At 39.4% G+C, this 20,055-nt stretch overlaps 1 protein-coding gene across 2 annotated transcripts in view; it reads right to left on the reverse strand.

The window, feature by feature from the left end:
• GRK4 (G protein-coupled receptor kinase 4) overlaps positions 1-17,653 on the reverse strand; it is a 357,240-nt gene extending 339,587 nt beyond the window's left edge. Inside the window, exon 1 of one of the 2 annotated variants that reach the window (XM_077477876.1) lies at positions 17,355-17,653. In XM_077477876.1, the coding sequence (XP_077334002.1) occupies positions 17,355-17,412 (58 nt within the window). In that variant the 5' untranslated portion in view covers positions 17,413-17,653. Of the gene's footprint in view, positions 1-9,598; positions 9,618-17,354 lie in introns of those variants that run through there. The other variant, XM_077477877.1, reaches the window with a different exon arrangement.
• Between the last annotated feature and the right edge of the window lie 2,402 nt (positions 17,654-20,055).

The following is a 20,055-nucleotide window of genomic DNA, read 5'->3' on the forward strand; positions in this document are numbered from 1 at the left end:
CAAACATTATACATTTTTTTTCTAACACCCTAGAGAATAAAATGGCAATCGTTGTCACACTGTATTTGTGCAGCGGTTTTACAAGCGCACTGCTTAGAAAAAAAACACTTTTTTTTTTTTATTCAAAACAGTAAAAATCAGACCAATTTTTTTTTTTTTTTTTTTTATATTGTGAAAAATAATTTAACGCCCAGTAAATTGATACCCAACATGTCATGCTTCAGAATTGCGACAAACTTTTACCCATAACTGATGTTTAAAAAAAATTATACAGATTGCATGTTTTAAGTTACAGAAGAGGTCTAGGGCTAGAAATATTGCACTTGCTCTAACGATACCTCACATGTGTGGTTTGAACACCGTTTTCATATGCGGGCGCTACTCACATATGCGTTCGCTTCTGCACGTGAGCTGGGCGGGATGGGGCACATCATTTTTTTTATTTTTTTTCTTATTTATTTTACCTTTTATTTTTACACTGTTTTGTGTCACTTTTATTCCTATTACAAGGAATGTAAACATCTCTTGTAATAGAAAAAAAGCATGACAACCTCTTAAATATGATTTCTCGGGTCAAAAAGATCTCAGATCTCCTATTTACACTTAAATGCAATAAAAAAAAAAAAATAGTAATTTAAAAAAAAAATGTCCCTTTAAATAGTTATGGGCATTAGTCACGTTTTGACGTTGCTTCCGCCCTGCCTTGTTATGGAGACGGGCAGGGCAGGCCATCTTCCCCTCACTCATCTCCATGCCCAGCAAGGGTTAAGATTCCGATCGCCTCCGCCACTGCCGACGGCTCCAGTAAGCGGCGGAGGGCACCAAAACACGGAGGGGGGGGCCCCCTCTTCTGGCACCGATAAAAGTAATCTCATGACCACTATTATCGGAAACCAGACCGCCGGCCAAACAAGAGGATACCAGGGTTATGCCAGCTAGCTGCTGCCATAACAATGATATTCCCCTTCAAATTAAGGATGTATATCGGTGTGCGGCAGCCCGGAAGTGGTAAAACAACTTAAAGAGGAACTTCAGTCATTTTTTCAACTTTACATCTATTAAATCTTCTGCCCTTGTTGTTTTAACTTTGGATACTAAAACATTTTTTTTTCTGACAGTAAATACCTTATACAGCCCATTTCCTGTTTGTCTGGTAAAAAGCCTAGGCTTATGACACGCATAGCTCTCTCTCGTGAGAGTTTGCCAGGAAGGGAGGAGGGTGAGTCATAAGAGGGCCAATGAGAGCTGCAGAGCTGGAGCTTGCCTCTGTGTCTATAAATCCAGGAAGTGACTAGGCCCACAGTTAAAATGGATGCAGCCAGACTCGGTTGAGGGAGATTTCTGCAGCACATTTGGCAGGTACAGAATCACAGTACATATAAAATATGCAAAGTTTGTTGGAGAGAAGCTTCAGAATGGCAAAGATGTTTTTATTACAAATTATGTGAGCAGACTGCAGTTCCTCTTTAAAACGGTTGTATAGTCTTTTTTATAAGTTTAACCTACAGATAAGCCTATAATAAGGCTTACCTGTAGGTAAAAAAAAAAAAAAAAAAAAATAGAAAAATCTCCTAAACCTGTACGCTTTAGGAGATATTACCCTTGCAATGCGCACAGGGGATTCTCAGCTGAAAGTCCGGCAGACACTGGACCCTGCCAAAAATAAATCTCCCGCACGCATGAGCGGGAGTGACGATATCGCGGCTCCGGCCACTCCCAGCGCCGGAGCCGCGATACCTGGAAGACACGCCGAGGGAACATGTCAGCTCCCTCGGCATGGATCGAGCCAGATGTCGGGGGCTCGTTCTAAGGTAAGTATTTCATAATGAGCTAGTATGCTAGTGGGTTTACTCCCGCTTTAAAGACCAAAATGACCCACTGGTACTTTGTGGTCTTTAAAAGGAGAAGTCTAGCCAAAGTTCGGTGGTGTTCGATTTGTCAGTTCTCAGTGCAGAGGCGCCAGTATGCTTTCACGTATAAAAGTGATCAAGTTGGCTATATAGCCACTCAATCACTTGTAAAAGGAATGAGAAGGTGCTGCTAAATCCGTGTATCCCCGGCTACACTGTCTCTTCTGTGGGCATGGGGGCTGGCATGGCGGATGTTTACAGATAGATGGGAAGCATACACATGAATATTCCACAATTTGGACATTTAAGAGCTATTCCTATGCGGTATAAAATTCCAGAGTGGAACTGCCTAGCAGAACTAATTTCCCCCTAATTAGGAGAACACTAAAAATAAAGAAAAAAGGGCATAAAAACCACCAGCTATACATAGGAGTTCATATAACACAAAATATGGTACCGCTGTGCATAGAAATCAATCTGCTTCCGGGTTTTATTGTCAAACCTTATGCCCCGTACACACAAGTGGATTTTCCGTTGGAAAAAAAACACGGTTTTTCCGACGGAATTCCGCTCAAGCTTGGCTTGCATACACACGGTCACACAAAAGTTCTCTGAACTTTCAGCTGTCAAGAACACGGTGATGTACAACACTACAACGAGAAAATGAAGTTCAATGCTTCTGAGCATGCATAGGAATTTTGTGTGTTGGAATTTGTACAGACGATCAGAATTTTCTATAGGAACTTTTTCCGACTGAAAAATACAGAACTTGCTCTCAATCTTTTGCTGGCTGGAATTCTGCCAGCAAAAGTCCGATGGATCATACACACAGTCGGAATTTGACCAAAAGCTCACATCCAACTTTTGCTGGCAAAATTTCTGATCGTGTGTATGGGGTTTAAAAGTGATAAAAAAATAATAATAAAAAAAAAAAAAAACAACCTCTTTACAAACAAACATGTTATACTTACCTTAAAATTGGTTTTGCACAGAGCATCTCCTCCTCTTCTTGGGTCCCTGTTCGCTGCTCCTGGCCCCTGCCTCGTGCTGAGTGCCCCCTCAACAAGCTGCTTACTATGGGGCACCCAAGCTGAGTCACAGCTCCGTGTGTCCATTTAGACATGGTTCCCCACCAAAAAAAAAAAAACTTTTTTTCCCCAAAAATGTTGGTCTTTTTTTTTGTAAAAAGTAAAAAAACCCAGGAGTGATTAAATACCACCAGAAGAAAGCTCTTTGTGTGAAGAAAATTATATATAAAAAAAAAATATATAAATTGTTTGGGTACAGTGTAGCATGACCGCGCAATTGTCATTCAAAGTGCAACAGCGCTGAAGGCTGAAAAATGGCCTGGGCAGGAGGGGGATGTTAGTGCCTGGTAGGCAAGTGGTTAAAATGAGGAAAATCTAAATGCCTCTTTGATTCACTGTACCTGGGAGCATCGCCATACTACATAATCACAGGGTGTGGAATACAGATCCAGTTCTGACACTTTCCGACTGATGGGTACAGCAGGTATGCTCTGCACCCAGTCCTTGCCCGTAGCTTTGCTCTGGCATGACATAACTAAAGCACAGTCATGGATGAATAAACCTCAGCCTAAAGATCTTGCATGCACGGTACTTTAGCTTTCAGCTTCTATAATAGTTTTTTTTTGGCACGGGCTTTGAGACACCAGAAATTTCAGCCCACAATCTTTTGGCACATGTGTTAGACACTTATTACAACAACAAAAAAAAAAAATAGTAATAGTAACTTAATGACCCTTAAAATAACCCTTCACCTTGAACCTCAGGGGAAGTTGAGACATACTATGGTATCAAGGTAAGAAACCCGATCATATTTTAAAAGGTCACGTGTTTAAAGTTGTGGCTTACATCCAAATTTTCAGCACCACTGCATTGAAATATTTACACAAAAACTAAATGATATCCTTTGTCCAGTTTGCCCAGTGTTATTACAACCAATTTTTAGCTGTATAAAGAGAAAATTGGTCCCTTTGCTCATTCAGGGATATATGTACTCCCAAGTTTTCTCCATCCCTATGCCTAAATCTTAAAGGGCAATTCCACTTTCATGGGAAATTAGCAAATAAAAAAAAAAAAAAATATAAAAATTTAAAAAATATACCATATAATTTCAAGTCATATTGTAATTGAATGTTATAAAAAAAAAAAAAAAAAAAAAGACCTTCCCCCTTCAATCTGCAGCTCTGCAATTTTATGTAAAATGCAATATGGCAACCTGGAGACCTTCTGTATACAGAACACCCTCAGAAATGTACTTTCCCGCTTTTGTGATTGACGTACCGATTTTACCAGACTCTGTATCAAGATAGAAGTCCGATTTTGAGCATCCCCTGCATCCAAAATTTCATTTTTGGTGAGATTCTCCCAATGGGAAATCACAGCTAAAAAGGGATGTAGACCGGTCGCCTTTCCTCATCAGTGCCCTGCAGGTGCAGTAGCTGATTGAGAATTATAAAATCACTCCCATACAGATTCACCTTGGATGCAGACAAACAGCTATTACAGAATAGGTAGCAATTCCCCCCAGAGGGGAATGTTCTTTTTTTTTCCTCAAACAAAAAAGTGGAGTTACTTTTTAAAGCTCATCTCCAAAACTCTTACATTGCAATGGGGCTGCTCCCTCAATGCAAGGGTTAATGATTGTTTAGATTTTAGGTGTAGGGCAGGAGTCTCCAAACATTTTTCAGGGTCCATATTATATAATTTTTAAAAATATTGGCAAACCAATAAAAAAAAAACAGTCTCCCAATTAGATTCTCTTTTATATATGGGTTCCCATATAGTCAGTCACCCCCCCCCCCCTTACATTAGGGTCCCCCCTTTCATTACTTTCCCCATCTTGCATAAGGAGGATTATTATCATCATTATTATACAGGATTTATATAGGAGACAACAGTTTGTGCAGCACTTTACAACATGAGGGCAAACAGTACAGTTTTAATACAAGGGCCCTGATCGTTAGAGCTTACAATCTAGAATGGAGGATCAGGTGAAACAAAAAACACAACAAAAAAAAAAAAAAGAAGATGGAGAAAATTAAAAGATAAAAACAGTTGTTAGGTGTGGGTAGGGTAGGTTTCTCTGAAGAGAAGGGTTTTCGGGGATCATCTAAAAGCTAATAGAGTAGGAGATAAAATCGGACAGATTGGGGTAAAGAGTTCCATAGGATTGGAGAGGCTCTGGAAAAGTCCTGGAGGTGGATATGGGAGGAGGTGACATGGAAGCCAGAGAGCAGGAGGTCTTGGGAGGAACAAAGAGAACAATTTGCTTGGTATTTTGAGACTAGGCTAGTGATGTAGCTGTGGGCTAAAGTGTGGATGGCTTTGTAAGTTGTTGTTAAAATCATCAGTATTCCCCTTACAGACTGTGGGTGTGGGTTGTCGGGTTCAAGCGGAAAAAATAAAAATAGGTAGGCTCTACTAAACCCAGGACCGTGCATTTAATATATCTGGTCTCACACAGTACATAGAAATGCAATTATTTTAGTCAATATAAACTGCTAAATACCTTTTCTCATCAGCAGGATGATTGTGGCTTCTATCAATAAATTGTTAAAACTTGTAGGAGGAGTTTTCATTCTCCCCCGATTGTCCTATGAGGCTGCAGGAGCCCTGACCCTCTGTCTGGACAGTGCCGATTGGCCTTGTGCTGATCACATGCACTCTCCCAAGGAAACAAAAACTCACTAGCAATACACAGCAAACTGAGCATGTGCAGCTTGCAGCTTGCCCCCAAGGCTCTGTAATCAGGAGAGGGATTGGGGACTGTGGAATGTGGAAGAAGGAGAGAATCAGAGAAGGCCGGATCAAACAGCATTTTTACACAATGCAGATGATTAACCCCTTAGGTTCCACAGTGAGTATAACAAGCATGCTTTACTGCATATACAGACTGATTTTACTGTTGTGGGTTTAGTAACATTTTAATCCGTACTTTGAAGATACACCATAGACCCTAGCTGTGGGCAGTTTGGATTTGGGCTGTTGGCCGTAGTTTGAAGACCTCTGATCTAGGGGGAATCGGAAATAACTATTTAGCTTACCTGATCCCGACAGCCGACACTCTTCTATTCCCTTACGCTCTGGCTTGTGGACTGTCTCTCAACATCTTTATGTCCAATCTACGGCTACCTAATTTCTCTCTTTCAGCCCACACAATTGGCTTAGTATGGCCAGCTTTACAAAGAAAAAAAAAATTACAGTGTCCACAGTTCACACTCCAGATCTTGGAAGTACCTGTGCTGAAAAGTAAGGAGCAACCCAGAACCCAGAATCAAGGTTTCAACATACGTTGTATGCCGCAGGTTTGACTAGTACCAAGTCTCCATTTCAATAGCTCAGTGTATTGGGCCCATGGCAGGTCACTCTGGATACACACTATAAAACCTTTGTTGTATGATGTTCCCTTAGATTTACCTTCAATTATGTAGTGCCTGATTGCATACAATTTTTAAGTATTTAGACTTAACCTCATATTATATGGTTTTGGTAAATCTGAAGGGAGAAAAAAAAAAAAAAAAATTATATATATATATATAATAAAACACCTACAAGTCAACTACTCTGTGGGAACGGAGTCTGGCTCTGACACATTATAGCTTTGTGGGACACATGAAGAATAACTACCGAGGGGGAATATTTCCACTGAAGTTTTGCAAAGATATAGGATTCCAGCGGGTGGGTCCAATGACCAACATCTACCTTAAAGCGTAATACAGGCGTACCCCACTTTTAAGTACACAACGAGACCAAAGCATGTATAGTAAAACCTTGGATTGCAAGCAGAATTCCTTCAGGAAACATGCTTGTAAACCAAAGCACTTGTATATCAAAGCAAAATTTCCCCATAAGAAATAATAGAAACTCAGATGATTTGCTCCACAACCATTTTCTCATAAGTACTTCAATTTATAGTCCATATAAAAAGATTATACCAATGTGAAAAGGTTGTGTAACCATAAAATATCCATCTACAAATGGTGGTCTCCACAAGGGGATTAGAAGCTAAAATCAAGAGTATAAAAGAAAAGAGAGGCGCCTCTAAGTGTAGCAATATGGTTCCATTTAATGAAGGTACAATATTTAGCAACTCACACGGTTGATGATTAAAAGAGGCAGATCTCAGTATGCAGGCATTCGGGGTAAAGCTGTCCACATAGACCGTCCTCCTCACTGCCAGCTCTCACCGCTGTCAGTGTGGAACGTGACAGGGAAGACTACCCTGCAGTAGAGTGATCTGAAAGTGAGGCTTGAAGCGATCATGGAGCGCAGTGTGGAAGGGATGACGATGGTGGTGTGTTTAAATTAGTAACCATGTGACTTGCTAAACGTTGTACCTTCATTAACCGGTTCTCAACTGGCCGCCGCAGTAATACCGCGGCAGAATGGCTCCCTTGGGTGAGCTGCCATAGCTGTACTTTGGATTTAAGACGCTGCTGGAGACGTGCACACCCGTGTGTGCCCACAGCCGATTCGAGTGCCCGGCAGGAGAGAAAAGACAGATCGTGTGTTCATACTAAGTATGGACACCGATCTCGCTCCTCCCCTAGTCAGTCCCATCCCCTTACAGTTAGAACACACCTAGGGAACACAGTTAACCCGTTGATCACCCCTTAGTGTTAACCCCTTTCCTGCCAGTGACATTTATATGGTAATCTGTGCATTTTTATAGCACTGGTCGCTGTATAATTGTCAATGATCCAAAAATGTGTCAAACGTGTCCAATTTGTCTGCCGCAATATCACAGATCACCGCCATTACTAGTAAAAAAAAAAAAAAATATATAAAAAAATTATATTATAATTATATATATTTATATTATCTATCAAACCAATCAATATACGCTTGTTGCGGATTTTTTTCCCCAAAAAATATGTAGAAGAATACATATTGGCCTAAACTGAGGGAAATTTTTTAAATTTTTTTAAATTGGGATATTTATTATAGCAAAAAGGAAAATAGTTTTTTTTATTTTATTTAAATTGTCGCTCTTCTTTTGTTGATAGCGCAAAAAATAAAAACCGTAGAGGTGATCAAATACCACCAAAAGAAAGCACAATTTGAGGGGAAAAAAAAAAAAAGGACGTCAATTTTGTTTGGGTACAGCGTTACACCACCACACAATTGTCAGTTAAAGTGAAGCAGTGTCGTATTTCAAAAAACGGCCCGGTCATCGAGCAGCCAAATCTTCCAGGGCTGAAGTGGTTAAATATAACCATATTGCCACACTTAAAAGGCACCTCTGTTCTGTTTTATACTCAGTTGTGACATGACGCTACCTTTATATATCAAGTCAAAAAATGTATTTAAAAATGTTGCTCATCTTGCAAAACGCTCTCAAACCAAATTACTCTCAAACCAAGGTTTTACTGTATGTGAAAAGAAAATGTACTTAAAAAGCAATACCTTTTTTTTCTCACTGCATGTACTGCATTGCAATAGTCATTTACAGGCATAACTGATTACCTAGGCAAGCTGATGGATCCCAAAATCAGATAAACCGGGAGCAGTACCACGTCAAGCTGACCAAGATTTTCTATAGATGTGTCCATACTCGCGAGTGTACGTAAAGTGAGGGTATGTAAAGCAGGGCATGCCTGTATTAGTTTAGGGTGGAATTGATCTTTAAAAATAACACAACAAACAATAATACAGTCTAGCACACAAGCTCGATAATGCGATAAAAGGCTATAAAGCACAATGGGTATTTGTCCAGCTCTTCTGAATGTCTTTGCTCCTGGCAGGGAAAAAATAAAAAGCGCAGCTAAAAAAATTAATAATCATGCTTAAAGCCATGTTCCGACAATGCCTTCAGGCGCGTCAAGCATTTGGACAATCATTCCATTGGTCAGAATATTAACTTATTCTGGCTACTGGAAGAAATGAATGCTCACGTGCTAAATGTTTCTAGTGTTTAGGCGCGCATCGCGTTTTTTTTCTGCCCAATCGCTCCTCTCCTAAACGGTGATAATATAGGAGTTAGAAAAAATAAATTTGATTGAGAGATAGATAGAGAGAGATATATATATATATATATATATATATATATATATATATATATATATATATATATAACGCCATTAAGAGCAGCGGTTGTTCATGCTCACTTTTATTGTTAGGTGATATAATAATGTATTTCACGAAAGCATACATTGTGGGCTATTAGTGTCATTTTTGGTGTAACGTTATCAGGGTTTTCACCCAAAAGGTCACATATACTTCCATTCAGAAATATGGGTGAATGTTAGGTGAAAAAATTGATCATTAGTCCCCCATATTTCTGTTATTGCAGTACATGTACACATTTGTAGATTCTCTTCCTATTAGCTTGGGTACAATCAATCTCTCCACTCAACAGCTAAGACAAAATCTCAGTCCCATTAGGGGATGATGTGCTAAAGAAGTAGAAGCTGTTCACTCAGATAAGTGAACGTTCACTTCCCAAAGGAAAACATCTGTAAATAGGTTGCTGAATTTACTTTGAGAGCCCAATTAAAAAAAACAAATAAATAAATAAATAAAAAACACACACACACACACACACACACACACACACACACACACACACACACACACACACACACTTTTTTTTATTTATTTATTTTTTTTTTTTTTTAAGCTGAACTCCAATATCTAAAAGAAACAAATACTGTTTATGTTTTAACAATACATATAATGGTGTATCAATGATTTGAGATGCACTCATAAGTACCGGAATCTGACCTGGTATCAGCTTTATGCAGTCCCTGTACAGCAGAGCTCACACTGGGCAAAGGAGAAGCAGGACAAGGAACCAGACAGTTAAAAAAAAAAAAAAAAAAAAAAAAAAAATGAAGTTATATATTTATTCTTGTACTTAAAATTATACACCCTGCCTAACCCCATACATTTGCTCTTATACCCCCACCTATCCACATACATATGCTCTATACCCCCACCTATCCACATACATATGATGTATACACCTATCCATGTACATATGATATATACCCCATCTAGCCACGTACAGTACATCATCAATATGCTCTCTTAACCAACATGGTGTATAACCCCAAAATACCAGATAGTCTCTCTATACACAAATGCAGCATATCCAAAATACGCCATTTAGTAAACCCAATGACCCCCAAATATCGTTGTTTTGATGAGCTGCAGACACAGAAGACCTGTATACCTGGACGGTTTTATTTTTTCCCTCCGACTTGGGCACTTCTTTTCTACTATGCAATCTTCTCTAGCACTAGATCACCCCACAAAATTTGAACATATTTGCGCCCAAGGCCCATATTCCAATTGCACTTAATTTCCTCGATCTATAAAAATTTTGGTAGATGATACACCTTAGCTGTATATGGCGAAGTGAGAACACATTCTCCAATGTCTCTCCCCCCCCCCCCAATAGCCAGTGGGGGACAAAATTTGGAATACAGCCTTTAAATCCATGTTATATCAGATGTTCTGGCAATGCTCTAACATTCAGCTCTACTGGAGCTCCGTAAGGCCCCTTACACACGGGACGGGCTCTGTTTGAGTCTGCCTGTTCAGCGGGGGGAGAATCTGTCCTCTGATCCTTCAATGCAGAGCAGACAACCCGCTCTCCTCTCTGGGTGGTCGGATGGAAATGGACCACCTCTCTGTTTACACCCAACTGCCATCCGATCTGATCTGCCAGAAAGATTGGGAACAGATCCCCATCTATCTGGTTTTAATAGACAGGATTGGATCGGATGGTGTCAACGGACACATGTTCATTGACACCCGCCACTCCATAGAGAAGACTGGAGGGTCTGATCGTGTCCGCCTGTCAGTTTTTCAGGTGTCTGCCATGTCAAAGGCCCCTTATACAGCTCCTTGAACAGCTTTTAGATATTTGTTTACCTTTAGACCCTCTCCATTACCTCCTAGGCTTGTCTTACCCAGGTATCTCCAAATCATTTTCTCTCAACCTTTTCCACACAGAGGAACCTTTGAAATAACTTTCTGGCCTCAGGGAAACCTGCTAAAAATGACTATTTCTACAGCTCATGAGAAATTAGTGTGATGGTCAGTGAGAAGAATGTTCCTTATACTTGTGGTTATTAAGAATTATCCCCCTTACAGAAATCTAAAAAGATCAATGGCGGTAGTGGGAACTTATCTGAGAGGCAGAAATAGTTCATTGCTCAAGGAACCCCCAGCAACCTCTGGAGGAACCCTAAGGTTTCATAGAACCCTGGCTGAGAAACCCTGCTTTAAATATTCTAAAAAGTTAAATGGACACATATTCTAAATTTAAGCCAGGTGATTTATTCCACGCTACTGAAGGAAAAAACCGAGATCCCTTCACAGTCCCAGCTGTTGAATTCCATTGCAGAAATTAGGACAAATGGAACACCTTATGGCGACAATACGGAGGAAATCTGAAGCTGTTTAATAAAATATGGACCTCTTGGGACACATCACCCTTTGGTACCCTATATTTAGAACCCACCTCTCCCTATTATACGCATCTCAAGTATACACACTTCAGGCTGAACATTTACATTTTCCTTGTGTTGAGCGATTTTGTTGATCAGTATGGTATACATCTGTATTTGTACCTGAACTTGGACTTGCCCCTTCATTATGTCTCTTTTACAAATCTGTTATTTGCCAATTCTTCTTACACGTACTGTGTATATGCGAACATTGTTATTTCCTGTGCTGCTTTTTGAGTCTAATGACTAAAATCTCCATTGGTATATATTATTCAGTCATATGACTTTTTTCTGTATATCTTTATGTAATACATATGAAGAGACTCTTCTGTTTACTTGAAGTTGTGTGTGAAAGCTGTACTCGTATGTTAACTGGTAATTTACTGGTTGCAGTAGGTCATTTTTAGGCACAGGGTTTACACTTTAAAGAAGAATTTCAGGCATTGGTATGTTAAACATAGTTGCATTGGACTAGCTTGGACCAATGTAACTATGTACATATACTGTACCTGGGGGCCTATGCCCCATGGAAGCTGGAAATCCCACCGCTACTCACTGGATCTCCATTTGCTTATGGGTTCCATGCTGAGCGGACAGCCTGATGTATTCTGAACACAGGCACTATTCAAAGAATTCTTTATTAATAATATTTTAAATATTACTCAATAAGTCCATATAGATTGGTACTGGCGTGCAGCAAGACTAGCACCACCTAAAAGTGTAACTTCATTTTCATGACCAATAGGATACTAAGCTGTGGTTCAGGCCACCAACTGGCAATTCCCGGTTACAGTAATTGCTTTAAGCACAGTGTACGCATTTTAAACGTCATTAATCAATAAGCCCACATGGATGAATATCGATCAGCAGGACTGAAGAAGCAAAAAAAAAAAGGCCCGTTTCACACAGGCTTCAGCTTGTATAAGAGCAATGGGATTAGCAAGCTTTGGCAAAGCATTTGCAAAGCTTTCAGCAAGCTTTTTTGAAGTTTTAAAGTACTATTCAGCTCCAGTTTGTAAATGTTGAATACAGAGCTTAATGGAAGTGCTGATTGCCACTTTAACTAAGCTGCTAGCAGGCTTCAGCATTTCTCAAAGCTTGTTGAAAGCCTGCTTTCAGGTTGTTTAAAGTAGCAGTTAGCACTCCCATTAGGATCTTTGTTCAACATTTGCAAACTGGAGCTGAATGGTACTTTAAAAGCTTCAACAACACTTGCTGAAAGTTCTGCTAATGCTTTGCCAAAGCTTGCTGTTCACAATGCTCTTATACAAACTGAAGCAGGATTAAAGCTCCTCCACACGAGCATGATTTCAGATGCGACTTCAGTTGCACAGAACTGCATGACAACGGAAATCATTGTTTTCAAATCGTGTATGTTCACATCAATCCAAATCAACACAGCGTGATTTTGGAAATGTTTCCTGTACTATGGTGCGATTCCAGTCCCATAGAATATGCAAACCACATCATCGCCTTGAAAATTGGATGGCAGCAGTGTGTACTTAGCCTAAAAGTGTAACTTCATTTTCCTGACAAATATGATACTAAACTGTTGTACAATCTGTCAACTACACAGACAATTCCTGGTTCAGTAGGTCACTAAGAACAATGGTTGCCCTTTAAATATCATTACTGAAAATGTTCATAGGAATCAGTACAGTGGTTGCAGTAGGCTTCCTTATGTACACGGGATGCCGGGGCAAACTCCTCTGAATGAACTTGAATACGGCGTTTAGAAATGCCCATTTTGCCGTGTTTGCATGCCGCGTTTTACCACATTTGCGGCTAGAAGCGTTTATTAAGATAACCTCATTAAGACCCTCTCCAAGCTCAATAAACATAGTTAAATAACAATTTCGCCCATTTTGACCAGAGTGATTAGCAGCAGAGAGAGCAGCTGTATACTTGTGTTTGCCTCTATTTCTGTGCTTTTGCAATGGATCCCATAATGAGCATATGTGAGGAAATGCTCCTGACGTTGCTCTTGATGAGGCTAGAACGACGTAGAAAATTGCATGCGAGGTCCAGAGTCAGAGTTCGTCGCTATTGGACCCATCCACCGATAGCACAGTGAATGTTGGTAGTATAATGTTTCCCCAACATCTACAAACAGCTGCATACCTACCCCAACAAATTAATTTTTTAATTTCACCAGAGGAACATCTGTTGGTGACGATCAGGTATAAAAATATATATAAAAAAAGTATAGTGTGTATGCGCACTTATAATAAAATATAATATATTATATACACACACACACACACTTTTTGTTTTTCCTTTATTTTTTGAAAAATTATTTTGTCTATTTTATTACTTTATGCAAATTTAAAACGTTACTTTTTTTTTTATAATATAACTTTTTGGGCAAATTTTAATATTAATTGATTAATATATTTATTGGATTTTTTCAGCTGTATATGGTATTTTTTTTTAATTACTTTAAATACTTATTTTTTGTGTCTATTTTATGCAAATTTAAACGTTCATTTCATTTTTTATAATATATCAAGTCAGGGATCAAGCTCAACGGTGGAGTCATCTTGGTCAAATCTGAACATATGGGTCAAATTCAGTTAAAAATTTGGATACAGCAATGCTAGTGGTGTACTGCATTGCATCAAGGGCTATATATGTTCTATGAATCATCAAGTAATTAAAAAACATTTTAAACCATTTTTTTTTTTTTTGTTTTTTCGTTTTCCCATCATATTTTTGTCTTTTCAGGTCAAAAATATAGGGTACCTTTAAAACTGCTTATAAACTAAAAATGCATTTAAACGCCAGTACCGCGTTTAGCCACGTTCAGTCGCATTTGAAACGCATAAATCTTCTACGTCTGAACCCATTTTTTTGCTTTAGAAGAAACGCTGTTAAATGCAACTGCCTAAAAACAGCAATAAATGAGACATGTGTACACGGTCACATAGGATAACATTGGAGGAGTTCAGGGGCAGTTGAAAAAAAGCATCCAACTGCCTCTGAAAGTATGTTTAGCAGCGTCTCGTATACATGGGGTCTAAATAGCATTAGTGAATAAGCCCATATAGGTCAGTACTGATATGCAGTAGGACTAAACTAGCTCCACCTAAAGTGCAACGCCAGTTTCCGGACAAATATGGACACTAAACTGTCCACTAACAGGCAATTACTGGTCGCAGTAAGTCGCTTAAAGAGCAAACTTTTTGCATAAAGTATCATTACTCTATAAGCCTAAATAGTACAAAAGTGCACTAAGGCTGAAGTAGCTCCTCTTAAAGTGTTACTCCACTTTCTTGACAAATATGATAAGCAGCTGTGGTTCAATCTGTCAAGTGCCAATTCTTGGTTGCAGTAAATAGCTTTACGCACAGTGTTTGTAGATATAACATCATTACTCAGCAAGCTTATATAGATTAATACCAAAGTGCAACAGGATTGAAGTCACTCCACCTAGCCCTTGTTCACATTGGAGAAATTTGTCATGAGACAGGTGAAATTGCATGACAAGTCGCACCCTATTGCCGACAATGACACAGTTCCAGTCGGTGTGCGATGCCAACTGTGCGGCGCCGCACCGAATTGCAAAAAAAATGGTTCCTGCACTACTTTTGCCGATTTCGGGTGCGACTTCAATAGACATCTGTGCATGAGCCACACACGTATTTCAAGTCAAACTGAAATCATGCGATTTCAGATGAAGTCGCACAATCTCAAAGCCACGTTCAATGTGAACGAGGGCTTAAAAATGTTACTCCACTTTCCTGACAAATATGATAATAAGCTTGGTTCTAATCCACTAAATGGCAATTTCTAGCTCACAGCAGGTTGTGGTTTGCACTTTAAATGCTATTACTCAACAGAGTTATACAGAGCAGTACCGATATACAGCAGGACTGGAGGAGCTCCACTTATAGTGGAACTTCATTTTCCTGACAAATAGAAAACAGAGCTGCAAAACAAGAAAACGACATTAACGGTTTTCTTATTGTCTAGCAATGCTTATCTGCTGGTACAGGCTTTGGACGGGTTTGATGGGAACTTGCCATAAGAGAGATGGGGGCTGCCATGGTTGACCTCCTTAATATGCTAAGCTTGCCTGGCTAATATGCCGACCCACTAGCACCAATACGCTGGAAGCAAGCAGATAAAGATTCACATTTACCAAAAGATTTGGGAACGTTCACGACAAAGTGACTATTCACCCCAATTATCTAATCATGTGAAGAAGAAATAAACAGGCATTTTATTTTCACTTGATAGGATAATTAAAGTGAATCTTCACTTGATTTAATGTGTAAACGTTGTCAGAGTTAGTAATAAGAACTTTTTTTTATTTTATTTTTTTTGACACTTGCCTGAAGGTACTGAAACCAGCGAGTCAGCATGACAGCCAGTCTTCAAGCATTTTCAACCCGAGAACTTAGAAACTGCAGCCTGTATGTTTCTCGCATGACGGGATACATTCATGTGTCCATTTGTTTATTGATAAATGTGCTGTGTACATTAACAGGTAACAGTGGAAGGTACAGATAGACACAGCATTCCATGAGTCTACAGTTCATTAATGGCAAGAAGAAACTGCGCATTTCCTAACAAGCACAGCAGGAACATTAGGCAAGTGTACAAGCAGACAGTTAGTGAAGAAGTTATAAATACTGTAATTAGGACTATAATTTTTATTATTTATTTTTTTATCCCCCAACAGTATTTTTTTTTTTTTTTTTTTTTTTATGTTTTAAGCTGAATATAGGGGGTTATTTACTAAAGGCAAATCCACTTGTAGTGCACTGAACGAGCACTTGGAAGTGCAGTCACTGTAGATCTGAAATGAGTGGAAGCTCTGCTGATTTTATCATCCAATCAAGTGCAAGCTAAAATGCTTTTTTTTTTTTTTCCCTTGCATGTCCCCCTCAGATCTACAGCGACTTTACTTCCAAATGTACTTTTAGTGCACTTTCAAGTGCACTTGTAGTGCAAAGTGGATTTGCCTTTAGTAAATAACCCCCCATAATGTAATAAACATAAAACACATAGAGGGTGATTTACGAAAGGCAAATCCACTCTGCACTGCAAGTGCACTTTCAAGTGCACTAAAAGTGCATTTGAAAGCACAGTTGCTGTAGATCTGAAGGGGGCATGCAAGGGAAATAAAAACAGAATTTTAGCTTGCACATGATTGAATGATAAAATCAGCAGAGCCTCCCCTCATTTCAGATCTTCTCCTCAGCTCTACAGCAAAGTGGATTTGCCTTTAGTAAAATAACCCCCTTTGACACTTCCAAGTCCACCCAGACATTCAATGATCACAGCATCTTTCCTCCAGGATAGAGGTAAATTTTTATGTTTCAGTTAAATAATTATTCCACAGCAGCCATGCAGAACTTTGCAACAAAGAAAACTATTTGGAAATGTTGGCAGCCATGTAGCGTGCAGCAAACCCCCCCCCCCTGCCCCCCAACAATCTGTACAAGAGAACCCCCCACACACACACACACACACACACACACACACACACACACACACACACACACACACACAAACAAATAGTAGGTCTGCACTTTAATAAATCCATCCTACTTAACAAGTCACTAGTTGCTGGTTGTAACAGAAGCAATGCATACTGCAAAACGCACTGTGTTATGATATGCAAATCCAGAACATGCATAATGGAGGTTCTGCAGCAGCCAGCAGATTTCCTATAGACCAGACTGCTCCCTGCATTGCCCTCATATGTTGTGTGACAGCACAGGGGTTATTGATGAGCTGGCCTGCACAGGAGTGATCTGATCCACTTAGATCCCCCATTGGTGTTTCTTCTATATAAAAAAAAAAAAAAAATAAAAAAAAAAAAAAAAAACACACAAGCTGCAATGATAACATTCAGAAGAAAGAACAAAAAAAAAAGAAAAAAGAAAAAAAAAAAAGCCAAACCCCACATCCCCTATGCACATACCATGCATGCCTCTCAATCATACAAGCAGGCTCCAGCCTCCCACTATGTGTGCATGATCCAGCCTCTGCTCCCCACCCACTATCCCTCTTACCTTCTCTGGCTTTCAGCAACACTGTGTTGGCCACAATGTTCTCAATCTCCATGATCATGAATCAGTGCAGTGGGAATCACACATCTCTGGCTGCACACCCCCCACCCCAGCTGATCCTCTTTATGCTTCCTTGACAGCCAGCAGCACCTGCCCTCTGCTTGCATAGATCCTGTGTATGGGCAGCCTCATCTCCAGCACATTGTACAGTGTACAGCAGCAGGCAGCCCCTAGCATTGGGTGCTCAGTGTGAGTGTGCTCTGCTCTCTCCTCTCTGGGCTCCTTCCTTCCTGTTTTGCTCTCAGTGCTGCCTATAGTGAGGCGGGGACAAGGCTCACAGCCCTCCCAGAAGCAGAATGAACCTTCTTCTCTCTACACTCAGCTTCACCTTCCCACATTTGTCAATGGTGCATTCACACTGCCAGTCCAGGACAGTCCTTGGATGTCACTCTGCAGCTGCGACCGCTGACACTCATTTATTTCACTTTTTTTTTTTTAAATAAATAAATAGCTATATATATATATATATATATATATATATATATATATATATCTATCTATATCTCACACACACACACACACACACTTGTTTTTTGCTGCATTTATACATAATAATAATTTACAACTATATATATATATATATATATATATATATATATATATATATATATATATAGTGTGTGTGTTATTTTTTATTTGGAAATGCAAATTTATTTATTTATAAAGGCAAATTACAAATGCTTTTATATATTGTTTACAAACAAACCAAAACATCATAATATTCCAAATATATCCAAACAAAGAAAACATCTATATACACACACACACACACACACACACACACTAAAACAAGCACCCAGCAAAAAATAAAAATAATGCATTTTGTTATTTGACATATTTATAATTTAAAAACTTCTTTTTTTTTTAGAAACGCAGCAAATAGCAAACACATTTATATATTGTTTACTTTTTAGTTTGTAAGCTCTTCTGAGCAGGGTCCTCCTAATCCTCTTGCATTTAATTGTATTGTAACTGTATTGTCTCCCTTTTATATTGTAAAGCGCTGCGTAAATTGCTAGCGCTATATAAATCCTGAATAATAATAATAATAATAACATACAAATGCCGCAATGGCGGACTATAAAGAACCATACACACTATCGGATTTTCTGCTGATTTTTTTCTTTCAGATTTACCAAAACCATATCAGGTAAAACCTTAGGAGCTTCAATTTGTATGCAATCAGGCAGGCCCTTGCACTACATGGTTTTAAAAAACCTAAAGACAAAAAAAATCAGCAGAAAATCTGCTAGTGTGTATGGGGCTTAAGTGTAATATGTGCCTTCCACGTCATTCTCGTCTATAGTTGTGTACCTTTAAAGTGGTTGTAAATCCTTTTAAAAATCTCCTAAGAAAAAAATAAAATAAACCAGCTACGCATACTAGCTCATTATGAATTACTTACCTGAGATTGAATCCCCCACAGCGGTCCTCGTTCACCGCTCAGGCGGCCTACATCTCTCCGGGGGGTTACTTCTGGGTATTGCAGCTCCGACGCTGTGATTGGCCGGAGCTCCAATGATGTCCCTCCCACACATGCGCACAGGAGCCCCCGTGACGGCACATTACAACTGAAGCAAAAGCACATACGTTTTGTTGCTCGACGCCACATTCGCTCACACTCCACATCCGTGTGTCATCGTTGGCGGCTCCAGATGTCTCTTTCCGGGTCCCTGATTTCAAGGCCTCTAGGTCAGACCAGTCGTTTGTGAGATGGTAACCACCCACCTTCTGGATTACTTCCCTGGTCACTTTATTAGAACACTCTGTACAGACACCTTTACCTTTGGAACACTTTACTACACTTCTATTTAGACACCTTTACCTACAACCATTTCAAGGAAAACCATTAGCCTGTTTAAGCCAATCAGTATGTTCTTTCATCAATGTGCCTTAGTGGACATAATGTAATAAGCTCCAACTGCCGGTGAAGACTATCAGGCCTGCACCACGCACATTGCTGTAGCCGCTAATTAAAGGGCCCTACAACATCCTTATTCTGTGAGATCTCTCATTAGGATTTTAGGTTGAATAGGCCGGCCTGGGGTTCCCTTTAGAGTGTAACTACTTGCATTAAACATTTAACCATTCATTGTCCTTCAGGTCATGTTACAGGTGGTAAGCCATTGTAGATACAGTATATGTAAATTGTCTCTTCCTGCTGTTAAACTGTTCCTAAGCTGTCTTTGGGGGAAATTCCTGAGTCTGTGGTGTTATTCAGAACTTGGATGATCTATTGCCCTCCTTTACAAACTAATACTACTTTGCTACTTCAGTAAAAGCTGAGATGCCATAAATATATATTGACTTGTGTGCCGTGTCATTTAAAAAGGTGCTTGTGAAAAGATATCAGAACCCAGAGTGTCAGGTGGGTTATAAGGTTCACAGGGTCATCGTGATGCAGATGAGCAGGTAAATCCAAGCAGTCCTCAAGGAGACCGTGCTACACAAATAACACAAACATCATAATATCCAAAATACCCCCAACATATAAAGAAAACATCTATAATCACATACACTAAAACAAACACCCAAAAACAAACTCCTATTATACAGGATTTATATAGCGCCAACGGTTTGCACAGAGAAGGGTTTTCAGGGATCGTCTAAAGATGGATAGATTAGGGGACAGTCGGACAAATTG

The sequence above is a fragment of the Lithobates pipiens genome, unplaced genomic scaffold (assembly GCF_037356315.1).
Source record: "Lithobates pipiens isolate NorthernLeopardFrog02 unplaced genomic scaffold, aLitPip1_a1.2 Scaffold_13, whole genome shotgun sequence".
Classification (NCBI taxonomy): domain Eukaryota; kingdom Metazoa; phylum Chordata; class Amphibia; order Anura; family Ranidae; genus Lithobates; species Lithobates pipiens.